The following is a 16,782-nucleotide window of genomic DNA, read 5'->3' on the forward strand; positions in this document are numbered from 1 at the left end:
GAAGAAGTGTTCTAATTTCATTTTTTTACATGTAGCTGTCCAGTTTTCCCAGCACCATGCATTGAAGAGGCTGTCTTTGCCCCATTGTATATTCTTACCTCCTTTGTAAAAAGTAAGGTATCTGTAGGTATATGGGTTTATTTCTGGGCTTTCTATCTTGTTTCATTGGTCTATATTTCTGTTTTTGTGCCAGTACCATACTGTCTTGATGACTGCAGGTTTGTAGTATATAGCCTGAAGTCAAGAATCTTGATCCTCCAGCTCCATTCTTCTTTCTCAAGACTGCTTTGGCTATTCGGGGGTCTTTTGTGTTTCCATATGAATTGTGAAATTTCTTTGTTCTAGTTCTGTGAAAAATGCCACTGGTAATTTGATAGGGATCACATTGAATCTGTAGATTGCATTTGGTAGTATAGTCATTTTCACAATATCGATTCTTCCTACCCAGGAACGTGGAATATCTGTCCATCTGTTTATGTCATTCTTTGATTTCTTTCATCAGTCTTATAATTTTCTATCTAAAGTTCTTTTGTCTCCTTAGGTAAGTTTATTCCTAGATATTTTATTCTTTTTGTTGCAGTGGTGAATGGGATTGATTCCTTAATTTCTTCTTCTGATTTTTCATTGGTAGTATATAGAAATGCAAATGATTTCTGTGTATTGATTTTGTATCTGGCTACTTTGCTAAATTCACTGATCAGCTCTAGTAATATTCTGATACTGTGTTTAGGGTTTTCTATGTACAGTATCATGTCATCTGCAAACAGTGAGAGCTTTCTTCTTTTCTGATCTGGATTCCTTTTATTTCTTTTTCTTCTCTGATTGCTGTAGCTAGGACTTTCCAGAACTATGTTGAATAATAGTGGTGAAAGTGGACACCCTTGTCTTGTTCCTGATCTTAGGGGTAATGCTTTCAGTTTTTCACCATTGGGAATAATGTTTGCTGTAAGCCTATCATATATGGGCTTTACTATGTTGAGGTTGGTTACTTTTATGCCCATTTTTTTTGAAGAGTTTTAATCATAAATGGTTGCTGGATTTTGTCAAAGGCTTTTTCTGCATCTGTTGAGATGATCATATGATTTTTACCTTTCAGTTTGTTAATATGGTGTATCACACTGATTGATGTGCGTATATTGAAGAATCCTTGCATTCCTGCAGTATACCCAACAGTCATGGTGTATGAGCTTTCTGATGTGTTGCTGAATTCTGTTTGCTAAGATTTTGTTGAGGATTTTTGCATCTATGTTCATCAATGATATCGGCCTGTAGTTTTCTTTTTTTGTGTTGTCTTGGTCTGGTTTTGGTATCAGGGTGATGGTGGCCTCGTAGAATGAGTTCAGAAATGTTCCTTCCTCTGCAATATTTTGAAAGAGTTTTAGAAGGATAGGCATTAGCTCTTTTCTAAATGTTTGATAGAATTCTTCTGTGAAGCCATCTGATCCTGGGCTTCTGTTTTTGGGGAGATTTTTGATCACAGCCTCAATATCAGTGCTTGTAATTGGGTTGTTCATAATTTCTGTTTCTTCCTGGTTCAGTCTTGGAAGATTGAACTTTTCTAAGAATCTGTGCATTTCTTCCAGGTTATCCATTTTATTGCCATATAGTTCATAATAGTCTCTTATAATCCTTTGTATTTCTGCATTGTCTGTTGTAACCTCTCCTTTTTCATTTCTAGTTTTGTTGATTTGATTCTTCTCTTTTTCTCTAGATGAGTCTTGCTAAGGGTTTGTCAATTTTGTTTATCTTTTCAAAGAACCAGTTTTTAGTTTTATTAATCTTTACTAGTATTTCTTTCATTTCTTTTTCATTTATTTCTGCTTGGATCTGCTGCTTCTTTCCTTCTGTTAATTTTGGTTTGGTTTTTTTGTTGTTGTTGTTCTTTTCCCAGTTTTAGGTGTAAAATTATTCAATTGTCTATTCAATGTTTTTCTTGTTTCTTGAGGTAGGATTGAATTGCTATAAAATTCCCTCTTAGGACTGCTTTTGCTGCATCCCATAGGTTTTGAGTTGCCCTGTTTTCATGGTCATTTGTTTCTAGAAATTTTTGATTTCTTCAGTAATCTCTTGGTTATTTAGAAACGTGTTGTTTAATCTCCATGAGTTTGTGTTTCTTAGTTTTTTTCTTGTAATTGATATATAGTCTCATAGCTTTGTGGTTGGAGAAGATGCTTGATGCGATTTCAGTTTTCTTAAATTTACTGAGGTTTGAGTTGTGACCCAAGATGTGGTGTAGCCTGGAGAATGTTCCATGTGCACTTGAGAAGAAGGTGTATTCTTCTGCATTTGGATGGAATGTCCTGAAGATAATGAGATCCATGTCATCTAATGTATCATTTAAGACTTGTGTTTTCTTACTAATTTTCTGTTTTGATGGTCTGTCCATTGGTGTGAGTGGGGTGTTAAAGTCTCCTACTATTAGTGTGTTACTGTCAGTTTCTCCTTTTATGTTTGTTAGTGTTTGTCTTATGTATTGAGGTGCTCCTGTGTTGGGTGCATAGATGTTTACAATTGTTCTGTCCTCCTCTTGGATTGATCCTTTGATCATTATGTAGTGTCCTTCCTTATCTCTCGTAATATTCTTTATTTTAAGGTCTATTTTGTCTGACATGAGGATTGCTACTCCAGCTTTCTTTTGCTTCTCATTTGTATGGAATATATTTTTCCATCCTCTCGCTTTCAGTCTATATGTGTCTTTAGGTTTCTTGTAGACAGCATATATACGTGGGTCTTGTTTTTGTATCCATTCAGCCTGTCTCTGTCTTTTGGTTGGAGCATTTTATCCATTTACATTTAAAGTAATTATTGATATATATGTTCCTGTTGCCCCATGTCCATTTCTTAACTGTTGCCTCTTGACTTGCATACAGGTTTCTCAGGAGACAGGTAAGGTGGTCTGGTACTCCTGTCTCTTAAGAATTTTCTACAGTTATGATCCACACAGTCAAAGGCTTTAGCATAGTCAATGAAACAGAAGTAGATGTTTTTCTGGAACTCCCTTGCTTTTTCATGATCTAGTGGATGTTGGCAATTTGATCTCTGGCTCCTCTGCAGCTTCGAAACCCAGCTTTTACATCTGGAAGTTCTCAGTTTCACATACTGCTGAAGCCTAGCTTGAAGGATTTTTGAGCATTAACTTTCTAGAATGTGATATGAGCACAATTTTATAGTAGTTTGAAAACTCTTTGGCATTGCCCTTTTTTGGGATTGGAATGAAAAGTGATCTTTTCCAGCCCTGTGGCCACTGCTATTTTCCATATTTGCTGACATAGTGAGTGCAACACTTTAACAGCATTATCTTTTAGGATTCTAAATAGCTCAGCTGGAATTTTATCACTTCCACTAGCTTTGTTCCTAGTGATGCTTCCTAAGGCCCACTTGACTTCACACTTCAGGATGTCTGGCTGTATGTGAGTGATCACACCATCATGGTTATCTGGGTTGTTGAGACTTTTTTGTATAGTTCTTCAGTGTATTGCCACTTCTTAATCTCTTCTTTTTGCATGTATTTATAATGTTCTACAATAAAAGGGGGAAAATGCATATTTTTGATACAGCAGTTCTTTTTGAATTTATGCTATATAGTATTTGGAATGCTTTAAAACTAAAGTGTAAAGGGATGAACTTTGTATTATTACCTGTGATAGTAATACTAAAACATTGGAAAATCCTAAATGTTCCTCAGTTGTGTGGTAGTTGGAAAGGATCTTAGCAACTGTTGTAAAGATTATCTTACATAGTTTTATATTCATACAGATGGACATTACATTGATTTAAGATATATTGTTATGTGAGAAAAATTACAGAGCAGTGTATACAATATTCTAACTTTTATTATCATGTATGTAAATTATATCTACATGTAGATTATATACATAAGAAAAATGAGATGAATAGTTTTGTTTTGTGGGAGGAAGTAGCATGGGAAGTTTTTATTTTTATTTTTTTGATTTTATATTTATTTTTTAATGCAAAAAGCATTTTGTATTGAGGTATAGCCAGTTAACAATGTTGCGATAGTTTCAGATGATCAGTGAAGGGAATTTTATTTTTGAATGTATATTTTTATATTATTTATTTAACCAGCTCTGTGTTTACCTTTGTAATCAGAAAGGAAGTAATACATTCTAAAATTAGAAAAATGTTTAACTTCTAATAATGGATACATTCTGGACAGGAGGGAAGTAATCAGTGACAGTAACAGGGGAAAAGGGAAGATGTACATTGTTTATCCTAGTTATGTTTGAGTTGTGTTCAGTGTTATGGGTCATTTACCCTTTCTTACTTTGTTTTCTCTAAAATTTCTTTGGGAAGAAGAATTTTAAAGTAGGATAATACTTTTACAAAATATCTTTATTAAAGTAGTTTCAGATAATACACGATTTATGTTCTGTGTGTTTGTATTGATAAAATATTGGTGTGCATTTTCCTTAGAGTGTAAACTAGAGTCTATTCTTATTCTTAGAGCAAAACTGAGATTATTTTGGCATATATTTTTAGAAAAAAAAATGTTACTTTACATAGCTTTTTTTAAATTGAGTTTGAACTTTATAAAGTCCATATAATCTTTCTGAGCTTTATGTACTGTACCCTATAACAGAGCAATGAGGCTACAGCTGTCAGAAGAGTAACACACATTTCCTGGTTTTGGTAGAATGTTTGGGTGGGAGAATGGTGGTGTGTGTTGCAGTTAATTTCACACTAAATGGGGAGACGACTGTAAGAGCAGAGAAGGGAAAAAGGTTATATTGGAAGTAAGACATAAGGAATCAAGGGCATCTGTTACTGGATTAAGGATTGTTAATATACGATGTGCCAGAAATATTAGTAAAATCAGGGTGGAAACACTAGGAGTGGAAAGAATTTTTTAATGGTTTATTTCTTATGATCTAAGGGCTTATTGTGTAGTAGGAGTAATATAGTAGAGAGTGAGATGGGGACAGACCTTGCCATCAAAGGTTAAAAAGGGAGAGAATTTGGTGAAGCAATGGCAGAGCATACTAGTGTATCTGGAAATGTTTGCAGTTGCAATTTTGTACATATTCCACTCTAGAATTGGAAGGTTCTAGGTCCTTGTAGTCTCCTTGGCATTCTGATGAGGTTATTTCTCACACATAATTAATTATGTTGCTCAGGCTTTAGTTTCTTTAAGGGAAGCAAATTCTCTGTGACCTTTGAATTTATAGCTTTCTAGAAAGTTGCTTGCTAATAGTCATTTTCATACTGTGATTTGAAGATTTTGTTTCACTGTCTGGATAGAGAAAACTCTCAGCCTGACATGGATCTTTCCTGCTGATAAAATTTATTATAGTGACTCATTTTCCATTTTTATTTCTATCACTCATCTTGTCAGGTTTTTAAGTCTTGTAAATCATCTAATTATAGTATTGAAGAGCTTTTTCTTCAGCTGATGCTGACCTGACAACAGTATATGGTGATATATATCTTTAGAGCATGACTCTTAAAATGTGATCCATGGGTTTTTTCAGGTGGTCTGCAAGGTCCTAGCTGTTTTCATGATAATACTAATATGTTACTTGCTTTTCCCACTGTATTGACCTTTGTATGATTGTGTAAAAACAGTGTTTGGTCAAACTAGTGTATGCCTTAGCATGAAACAAGGCACCAATGTATGCTCGTATTACTTATTTTTGAGCACTCACAGTTAAACAAAAACACTACACAAGCACAGAAAACCCTATTGCAGTTAAGAACATTCTTTTTTAAAATTTTTATTTATTTTTGGGTGTGCTAGGTCTTCGTGGCTGTGTGTGGGCTACTATGGTTGTCATGTACAAGCTTCTCATTGTGGTGGCTTCTCTTGTTGTGAAGCGTGTACTCTAGGGCTTATGGGTTCAGTAGTTGTGGCAAATGGGATTAGTTGCCCCAAGGCACGAGGAATCTTCCCAGACCAGGGATCGAACCTCTGTCCCCTGCTTTGGTGGGCAGATTCTTAACCACTATACTACCAGAGAACATTCTTGATGAAACATTATTTTCATTTAATATTAATCTTGAGTTTAGATTTTTAATATTATATGTGACAGAATAGGAAATCCATATAACATATTTGTGCCATTGAGTTGCTGGTTGAACTAGTAGCTTTTTCATGAAACATCAGTTTTTACTTGAAATAATGACTTGCTTGGGTTATATGGTAGATACTTTCTTGACATTCTTTTCATTTGTATTTACTCACCATTTTTTATTTTCTTGCTTTGTCCTTATGGGTTGGAGCTACTATATGGTGTCATTACTTAAATACAGTTTTGTTCCCACCGTCTTTTGTGCAGTTATTGTCAAATATATTACACTCTTGTATGTCATAGCCCTAACAATACAGTTATGTACATATTGTTCCATATGTTTGCTTTAGAGTAAGTATGCATTTATACTGACTTTCATGATTAATTACCTTTCCTAGTGTTCTTTGTTTTTTATTTTGTGTGTGTGTACACATATGTGCATGTTTGAATTTCTACTTTGGTTTACTTAATTTCAACCCTATGAACTTTTTTATTACTTGTAACTCTGCTAGCAACAAATTCTCTTAGTTTTTGTTTATCTGGAAGTATCTTTTTTTCACCTTCATTTTTGAAAGCACAGTTTTGCTGTATATAAAATTCTTGATTGACAGTTTTTTCCTCCCTTTCAGTTCTTTGAATATGCTATTTCACTGCCTTCTGGCCTTCATTGTTTCTGAGAAGTTGGCTTTACTGGGGTTTCTTTGTATGTGAAGAATTATTTTTCTTCCTGCTTTCAAGATTTTCTTTGGGTTTCAACATTTTTACTGTGTTTTGTCTAGATGTAGATCTCTTTGAATTTATACTGCTTGGAGTTTGTTTAGCTTCTTGGTTACATAGATTAATGTTTTTTTAGCAAATGTGGAATATCAGTCACTATTCCTTTGGATATTTTTAGAATGTAGTATATCTTTAAAACTGAAACTCTATGCCCTTTATTTATTCATTTAGTTTTTAAATTTTTTATTGGAGGATAATTGTTTTACAGTATTGTGTTGGTTTCTGCCATACATCAACATGAATCATCCACTGGTATATAGACACTAACTTCTCACGCCTCCCTACTCCACACCCCTGGAACTTAACCATTCTACTCTCTGTTTCTATCAGTTTGACTACTCTAATTACCTCATGTGAGTGGAATTATACATTATTTGTCTTTTTTGTCTGCCTGTTTTTACTTCATCGTAATGTTTTCAGGGTTTATTCATGTTGTGGTTTGTGACAGAATTTCCCAGAATTTGTGTATCCTTAGGTATTGAAAATAGGTATTCCCAATTGGAAACTATTTTTTCTTCCCTACTTACTTCATTTTTACCTAACTTTTATACTGTTTTAGAATGATCACCTACCTAGTTTTACATGTTATTGTACATTTAATTAGTTAAAAGTCTAAATTGGGAGGATGAGACCAAACACATATTGCTTGCTTATCTTTATGAAGGCTGATAGTGGTGTGCTGTGCTATTTATGCAGTAATTGATATATGTCACAATGTAATTTTGGAGTATATAATTTTGGGGTCTTATGCTTAAAAAATGTAAGTGATCTTACAATTGGCCTCTCGGTTGAATATGATTTTGTAAAAATTGGTGGCTCTCAGTATTTTTTTTCACTTCTAGAAGTTAGTATACTTGAGGGACTGTGATGCATTCCCATCAGTGAACAAGGCTTCATTCAGTAGTGATACCCTTTAGGGAGGTCATGACTACCGTTCCAATGAGTTAAATATACCCAACTACCCAGAGTCACTGGTTAGTATATTTTAACTACATGTGGCATAATCTTTTTTCAGTTGAAGTATAGTTGATTTACAGTGTTTCAGATGTACAGCAAAGTGATTCAGTTATACATGCTGCTGCTACTAAGTTGCATCAGCTGTGTCCGACTCTATGCACCCTCATAGAGGGCAGCCCACCAGGCTCCTCTGTCCCTGGGATTGTCCAGGCAAGAATAGTGGAGTAGGTTGCCACTTCCTTCTCCAGTGCATGAAAGTGAAAAGTGAAAGTGGAAATCGCTTAGTTGTGTCCTACTCTTCGCAACCCCGTGGACTATAGCCTACCAGGCTCCTCTGTCCATGGGATTTCCCAGGCAAGAGTACTGGAGTAGGCTGCCATTGGCCTTCTCCGTCAGTTATACATATATGTGTGTATATATGTATTCTTTTTTTTTCCTTTCTTTTGGCTTGGCGGCATGTGGGATCTTAGTTCCCTGACAAGGGATCAAACCTGTGCCTCCTGAATTGGGAGTGCTGAGTCTTAACCCCTGGACAGCCAGGGCAATCCCTATATATGTATTCTTGTTAAAATTCTTGCCCATTATTGGTTATTTCAAGATATTAAATATCATTCCCTGTGCTATGTAGTAGGTCCTTGTTGTTTATCGTATATGTAGTAGTGGACATAATCATTCTTATTCTTTATCGAGTGCTTATGAAATTATGTCATGCAGCTTCTTTTGTTTTATCTAAAGAGATATGAGGGACTTCCCTGGTGGTCCAGTGGCTAAGACTCTGCACTCCCAATACAGGGAACTGGGTTCCCTTCCTGTTCAAGGAGCTAGATCCCACATGCCTCAACTAGGAGTTTGCATTCTGCAACTAAAGATCCCAGATCCTGTGTGCTGCAACTAAGACCTGGTACAGCCAAATAAATAAATACACACATACTTAAAAAAACCTAAATATGAGATTCAGGGCATCCTTTGCTCATAACCATGGCCTGCCCACTTCAACTTATAGCTGTCATTTTGATTATAGCTTTCCCTGAATGTGTTACCTTGGAGTGGTTGCTGAATCCTGGCCTCCCTTGGGTTGACACTGAATGAATATTGACAACTGCTATAATTTTGTTTTAAGCTTCTTTGTTTCTGGAGAGGTACTTGTTAGTATTTTCCCTAATTATAAGGTTTTTAATGGATAAAACATTTTGATAAATACATGATTGGTATAAAATAAGCTTTATAAGTATCAGTCTTATATGTGATTATTTATTTCCTAAACAGAGACTCTACAGGGGCAGGTAATTCACTGGTCCACAAGCGGTCTCCTTTACGTCGAAACCAAAAGACCCCAACATCCTTGACCAAGCTGTCTTTACAGGATGGACATAAAGTCAAAAAGCCAGCATGTAAATTTGAAGAGGGTCAGGATGTCCTAGCTAGATGGTCAGATGGCTTGTTTTATCTTGGAACTATCAAAAAGGCAAGTTACCTTAATACATCTTTTGCTGTTTTTGCAGTAAACTTTTAATAATCTTGGATTTAAATTTAAGATTGTTTTTGATTTTAAAAGAAATCACTGTAAGTTTTCCTCTTTTCCAGATAAACATATTGAAACAGAGCTGCTTCATCATATTTGAAGACAGTTCTAAATCCTGGGTTCTCTGGAAGGACATTCAAACAGGCAGGTGCTACTATTTCCCCTGGACATGATTTACAGTAAAGTTTTATTTTCTTCAACTTGTCATTTTCTAGTGTTGTCTCTTCAGTACAGTGTATTAAGATAACTTAAAAAAAAATCAGGGTGGTATTCAGTCTTTAAGGAGTTATCTGTGTTATAGATGATAAGAAAATCAAGAATTGCTCTGTTGATAAGAGTAGATTAGAGGACAGATGCACATGTATAAATTACTGTTAGGGCCCTTCTAAGAACTTCGAAGAAAAATTTTAGCTGTTAATATGAGTAATACTTTGGGCTTCACCTTAACTGTTACTTGCCTGTAGTAGTAAGAAGTTATATAGAGAGCTAATATTTATTGAGAGCATACTATTTGCCAGATGTTTTGGGGGATTAGGATATATTAAATAGCTTTAGAATACTAGAAATACTCATCCTTAAGAATAGTTTAAAATTACTGCTTAGCTATGAGTTTTTATATTTAGATGAGAAAACTAGGTTATATTTGGATGCAAGTAGAAGTGAATACAGGTATGCATTGGTTTGGTTATAGGTATGTTTCTTGTAATGCTTTTTATTGCAAACTATAATTGTTGCATGCCCTTTAAATCTGTTAAATAAAGGCATTTTCCCAGGTCTCTGTTTCATGAAAGTGCTATAGTTATGAAAAATTATGAATATTAAAAGTGCAAGTACTTTAGCTGCAAACTAAAGCCCCAGTTTTGGTATTCTTGTAATTTGTTAATGTGTCTCCACTTAGATATTTTTATATCTCCTTATGTAGAAAGGAGACAAATTCTTTCAAGTATTTATCAACTGGGTTTTTAATTTGAATCTGAGGTGCGACTTTATGGTAGGTTACGGCTGTGTTCATATTCTTGATTTCACTCTTAATTTTTTTTAAAGAATAAAAAGTTTCGGTAATGGAATTGGAATGTTCTAGTTGCCATTTTTATACATGGTACTTAGGAATTAGATGGAGAGTTCAATAGCTGTTAACTTTAGTAAAATGTTTTCCTAGAGAAATTTGTTTTCCAGTTTTTAGGACTGATCAATTTAAAGGACTACATGATGTTTTGAATCTCAACTTGAGGAGTCAGTGAGAAAAGGAATAGGAGGAGCATAGGATGTCTCCAATAGTAGTGATACTGAATAGCTCTTATTAGCCTGCATACAGAATTATCCCCCTTTTCTTAGTTTGTAAATATGGATCCTTCTGGTGGAACTGAAACATGTGATAACTGATTCTAGCTATGTGTCCCTTTCAACTTTTCCACCTTTCTGAGGTTCCTGTGAGTTAACTATAAGATCTTTCTCTTTCTTCCTTCTCTCTCATCCTTCCTTCCATAAAGGAAGGAGAAAACCAATTGTACACAGAGGTAGAAAGTTGTCGTGGAAGTGAGGGGGTTGTGTTCTACATGTGGCATACTCAGTATGTCAGTTCAGTGGCCTCTGATTGTTTTTTCCTTGCTGGCTCCTTTTACTATTCTTAGATAGCTCTTGGGCCATTTAATTCTTTCTAACACCTAGAAACTTGCACACATATAACTTGGAGTTGCTATAGAATGAGTAAGTGAACCTAGAAATTGCGTTATGGCAGATGTCAGTGTGGAGTGTAGCTTTAATAGATTTCTTCCTGTAAGAATCCTGCATATAGTAGTTATATATCAAAATGACTTAATAAATTATAGTAGTTTCACTCATCTAATAAGATTCTTTTAGAAAATTTACATAAATAAAAGCAATGTATGGTCATATTAGTAATCAAAGCAATGTGCATTGCAACAGATAACAATTAAAACCGTTAAATAATTTTAAAAGGATTTTGATCTTAATAACTATTTGTTATGGTTTCTGTGAATATGGTACACTGCTGGTAGCAATATTAAATTTCTATTTTGGATATTTGCAATAAATGCATAAAAATGCATTAAATGCATAAAAATGTTTTCTTTGCTTTCATCTATACAACAGATTCATTTGTAGCAGTTTACTCAAAAGAAATAATTCAGAAGTAAAAAATCCAGATAAAAAATGTTTCCTGTAGCTTTAACAACAACAAAAAATTGGGCACATCTAAGATGAAATGGCTTTATAGTCATTTGGGCTTAGAGTCAGGGAGACTAAGAAGGCTAATAAGCTACACAGAAAGTTTTTGTAAACTTGATGGTAAAAAAGACATACTGAATATCACAACTAAAGGCAATTCTCTGCTTCCTCAGGATTGTTTTCTTGAGGTGAACACGTACGTCTTTTGGATCAGCACCCTCTTTTCTGAGGAACTGCCTTTCCCCACACCAGTCTACATGGTTATAATGAGAGATCAGGCACCTACTGCAATCTGGGCCTATTGCTCCTTTTCCAGGAAGTTGCAGATTTGGACTGAGAGGTTCTAGGTGCAGTCTGGTTGCTCTCCTGACTGGAGCTATAAACTGAGAAACTGTGGGAAGCCACATCCAGCTATGTGAACAGAGCCTGAGAGGAGAGGAGAGAGGACAAGAGCCAAAACAATAATGGAAAAATGGAAAAAACAAGCAAAAAATTTGGTAACCTGCATATCTAAGAATAGTCATAAAAAAGTAAATTTGGTTATTTCTACTGGAAAGAATAGCATACAACTATTAGAAGTTAGACTTTCGAGAGACTTCCCTGGTGGTCCAATGGTTAAAAGTCCATGCTCGCAACGCAAGAATCCTGGGTTCGACTTACTAGAACCCACAACTAAGATCCCGCAGCCAAATTAAAAAAAAAAAAGTTACACTCTTTGAAACCTACAGTGTGAAAAATTCTTTTGATGGAAGAAACATTGCATATAGTATTAATGAAAAGAAACAGCTCACAGTGGAGAGAATATGGTGTATCTGGGTTTAAATTCTACCCTTGATACTTGATTAAGGGTCCTTGAACTATAGTTCCTGTATCTTTCTGAGTCTTAATTCTTCTCTATAAATAGGGTATTTATCTAATAAATTGTAAAATTAAACAAAGTAATATTGTCAAGAGCCTAACAGTGCTGGCTCATAGCACAAAATTATACATTTTTATTATTGTTAGTATGTGAATAAAATATGTGTGTATTAATATTTTATGTATATTGAAATTGAGATTATTATAATTGTGTTAAAAGTGATGAAATTCTAAATTTTGTGGAATAAAATTGTTTTTAGAATATAAATGTTTAAGGAAGAAATAACTTATTCAGGTAAAAAATTAATGATGGAACCCCTCATTTTTGTTGCAGTGTCATATTGTTTAGGGTAGATTGATACCATGTTGCCATATTTCAGAAGCTGGAGATCTGATAATTAATGTTCAGCCTTTCCTTTTTGTAAATTAGTGAATAAAAATAAATGTTCTTTAACTTGAGAGTAACGAGTCATTGATGGATCTTCCTTGCCCCTTTTCTTTAGTCTCATGATGTTAGGCAGTGTAGGGTGAGTGAGTACATGTACATGGGTAGGTGTGTGTTCTGGAGAGTTGTTCTAGTGTTCAAAAACATTGGCTTTTCCCGCCTCCCAGGATGGTGGAAACACTGGAAGTGAATGGTAAGGGATCCTGCCTGAGAGCATTTTAAATTATGCCCTTTGCCAAAAGGCAGATTAAATTGTGAAAGCAGACAGTAAGGCGTCTTCAGTTAAAGGTGAGAACAGAGCTAGGGAGCAGAGAGATAGTGTTTTGTGTATAGTACTTTGCCTTGAGAAAACACCATTATGATCTGGGAAACAGATGTTGCCAGCATAGGCTGCTCTCTGCGTCAAAAAAATAGTTTTGTTATATGGAACAATTCTTTATGTATATTTTAAATATTTCAGGAGCCACTGGAAGTGGGGAAATGGTCTGTACAATATGTCAAGAAGAGTATTCAGAAGCTCCCAATGAAATGGTTATATGTGATAAGTGTGGCCAAGGTAAGCATTGATTTGTTTTAATCTTGTGGAAACATTTTGTTGTATACTTAATGCCCCTGTTGATCATTAATGATTAAAAACTCTTTACGTTGGTAATTTGAAGCTCTTACCATAAGTTTAGTCATCACTTTTAAATATATTAATGTAGGAAAGAGAATACTAAAATGCCTTCTTTAAATTGTGTTGCAGTATTTATTAATAAAATAGAATTTGCTTTATGCTTTTTTTGATATTAAGGATATCATCAGTTGTGTCACACACCTCATATTGATTCCAGTGTGATTGATTCAGATGAAAAATGGCTCTGTCGACAGTGTGTTTTTGCAACAACAACAAAGGTATCTTTTAAGTGTTTTGGGCTAATGCCCTAAATGGAAATTTGTAAGGCGCTATCAACGTAACGATTGTGTACGTTGAAAGTTTATCTGAATGAAATGAGCAGTCAGTGCTGGGTAGAAAGAGGTACTGCTTATTGTTTGACTAATGATGCTTAAGTGACTTGCAACTATTCTTGCACTTATTTTCTGATAGTGGTCTTGGAGTTGGGGCAATAATTTGAAAGAAAAGACAACAAAATAAATAAAGATTATTATTGGTCAAACAGTTTGTGATATGGTAAGAAATTTAGAGTGCAGATTTCTTTGGAAGTTTCAGAAGCATTTTAAAATTAGAGAATTATATTTAAAATTTTATCCTTCACTCTTTTAAATAACTTTTTCCCTCTAATATAGAGGGGTGGTGCGCTTAAGAAAGGACCAAATGCCAAAGCATTGCAAGTCATGAAGCAGACATTACCCTATAGTGTGGCAGACCTTGAATGGGATGCAGGTCATAAAACCAATGTCCAGCAATGTTACTGCTATTGTGGAGGCCCTGGAGAGTAAGTAAATACAGTTATTTAATGCCCTTAATTTTTAGTTGCGTATATTATCTACTTTATTTTTGTTAATGATTATGGTATCAGAGTGATAGTGAATTGTAAATGCATGAAAGTATCAATGAAGAAAATTAGGGAGGATTAGAGGCCATAGTTTTATTTATCTACCATTAAATGTTTGCTGAATAAGCGAGTCAGCAAACAGTTCTAAGAATGTTTAGAAATTTACCTTTAATTTCTGATCACTGGTTCTAGTTCTGCTCTTTGAAACTAAACCCATCCATCTTATTTTTTGTAGAGGCAGCTCTTAAAATAGTTAAGTCCAATAATCATATTTCCCACTCTCTGAGTGACATACCAAGTGTTCTCTCATCTAGGCTAAAATCTCCATTCACATCAGACATTCTTTATGAACTCTATCTTTGTTGCTCTTCAGTTTTTGAAAGTTTACTCTTGAAATATGGTGCCATGATTTCAAAATGGAGTGTTTCCAGGAATAGTCTGACGATATAACGAGGCTGTTAAAAGTTCTAGGTATTATGCTTCTGTTATTGCAAGAAAAGATTGTGTTACCTCTCTTTGGTTGAATATGTCCCATCATATTCTTTTGGCTCATTCTGGGTTTGTTGGTGGTTGACTAAAACTTAAAGTTCTTTTTTTCATATAAATTGATATTAAACCAAATTGTGTACCATGTATTTGTGCTATACGTAAAAAATGTTAGTGAATAACTTTACATTTAACTCTATTTAAATTATAATTATTGGTTTCTTAAATCTTATTGGACTCCATGTTTCTTAAGACAGGTGCTCTCTAGAGGATGCAGGGACATATAAGTTGTTTAGTGCTGAAAATGTCAATAAGTGAACATATAAATTATTTTTATTTCTTCATTTTATCTTGTCTCTGATCTTATGGAATTTTTATTTGTGGTTTAACATTTTTATAATATTTTTCAGTTTTTGGTCTCTTGCAGATTTGAAAAACATTAGGTCTGGTTTCTTTAAATCGTTTATAAAAGAGATACAGTGAAAAGAGATGGATCTTTTTCCTTTAATCATTTATACCTAGTGTTTTGAAAGTGAAAGTGAAGCCGCTCAGTCATGTCTGACTCTTTGCGACCCCATGAAGTGTAGCCTACCATGCTTCTCCATCCATGGGATTTTCCAGGCAAGAGTACCTGAGTGGGTTGCCATTTCCTTCTCCAGGGGATCTTCCCGACCCAGGGATCAAACCCAGGTCTTCCAGATTTCAGGCAGATACTTTACCCTTTGAGCCACCAAGGAAGTTTATATACATTATTTTATGAAGCAGATTATTCATTGTTCTTTAATGTCTTGACTACATGAACTATATTTGATATTGCTAACACTTTTAACACCTAACAGAGTGCCTGGAAAATAGTATTCATTAGTCTTTTGCCTTACTGGTAGTTGTCTTGCCTTTGCCTGTATATGGCTTAAGATTAATGGTGGGGCTCACTTAGTGAGCAAAAGAATTTGAAGAAAAGGTATTAATTTGGTGGCAAATAAGGATTTTTATATATTAAAACCATGTACTAACTAAAAAGAGACTTAGCTTTAGCTGAAGATTTAGTTTTAGTATGTTCAGCTATCTGAAAGGGGACAAAAATCTGTCACAGAGCCTTTATACCGGTGGAGCCTTAGATTAGGTTTGTAATTATGTTAATCAAATTTATTAAATTGCTATACTCCTTTGCATTATAATGAACAAGAATGATGGAAACATAGAAATAAAGTTGCCTGTGGTCATTTGGTGTATAGGACAAAATAGCTCTACATATTGGTGACTTCTGAGACTGTTGATGTGAAAAAAAAATTGCAGACTTGTCAAAGATCCTTTACTAATTTAGGACCCACATTTCCCAACTGGTCCAGTGGCAAAGAATCTGCCTGTGAATGCAGGAGACGCAGAGACATGGGTTTGATCCTGGGGTTGGGAAGATCCCCTGGAGTAGGAAATAGTAACCCACTCCAGTATTCTTGCCTGGAAAATTTCCACGGACAGAGGAACCTCGCAGGTTACAGTCAATGGGGTCGCAAAGATTCAGACACTACTGAGTAACGCTAGAAATAGTAGACATAGCTTTCAAGAGCTTATAAATTCTCAAGAATAAAACGCAAGAAGGGATGATGTAGTCAATATTAATAAACTTTTTGGAAAGGAAAAAATTTAATACGATATCAGAACTATGATGCTATAATCACAACTATATTCTGCACGTCACTTTTGTCGTGGTTTTTTTTAACCTTTACATCATGAAAGGTAGTAATTTTAATCTTAAATTTTTTTGTATAGCTGGTATTTAAAGATGCTACAGTGCTGCAAATGTAAACAGTGGTTTCATGAAGCTTGTGTGCAATGCCTTCAAAAGCCAATGCTATTTGGAGACAGGTGAGAGAAGGGCATTTGAGCTTTACTGACTCATTTATGGGCTTTTTTTTTTAGCTTTTAAAAGTTGTGTTTGCCTTTTCACATTTCTAAAGGTTGTTTTTTTTTTTTTTTTCCCCCCAAGTTTGATTCGGAAACGGTTCAGCTTAGAGGGAAAATATTGTT

At 34.7% G+C, this 16,782-nt stretch overlaps 1 protein-coding gene across 4 annotated transcripts in view; it reads left to right on the forward strand.

Moving 5' to 3' along the window:
- Nucleotides 1–16,782, forward strand: part of MTF2 (metal response element binding transcription factor 2) — a 74,987-nt gene that overhangs the window by 39,188 nt on the left and 19,017 nt on the right. For 2 of the 4 annotated variants that reach the window (XM_005678091.1, XM_013962622.2), the window contains 6 exons: nucleotides 9,027–9,225; nucleotides 9,345–9,426; nucleotides 13,233–13,328; nucleotides 13,566–13,666; nucleotides 14,060–14,208; nucleotides 16,525–16,620. In XM_005678091.1, coding sequence (XP_005678148.1) covers nucleotides 9,027–9,225; nucleotides 9,345–9,426; nucleotides 13,233–13,328; nucleotides 13,566–13,666; nucleotides 14,060–14,208; nucleotides 16,525–16,620 — 723 coding nt within the window. Of the gene's footprint in view, nucleotides 1–9,026; nucleotides 9,226–9,344; nucleotides 9,431–13,232; nucleotides 13,329–13,565; nucleotides 13,667–14,059; nucleotides 14,209–16,524; nucleotides 16,621–16,782 lie in introns of all 4 variants that reach the window. The other 2 variants (XM_005678093.1, XM_013962623.2) reach the window with 2 other exon arrangements.

Source organism: Capra hircus, chromosome 3 (assembly GCF_001704415.2).
Source record: "Capra hircus breed San Clemente chromosome 3, ASM170441v1, whole genome shotgun sequence".
In the NCBI taxonomy this organism is placed as follows: Eukaryota; Metazoa; Chordata; class Mammalia; order Artiodactyla; family Bovidae; genus Capra; species Capra hircus.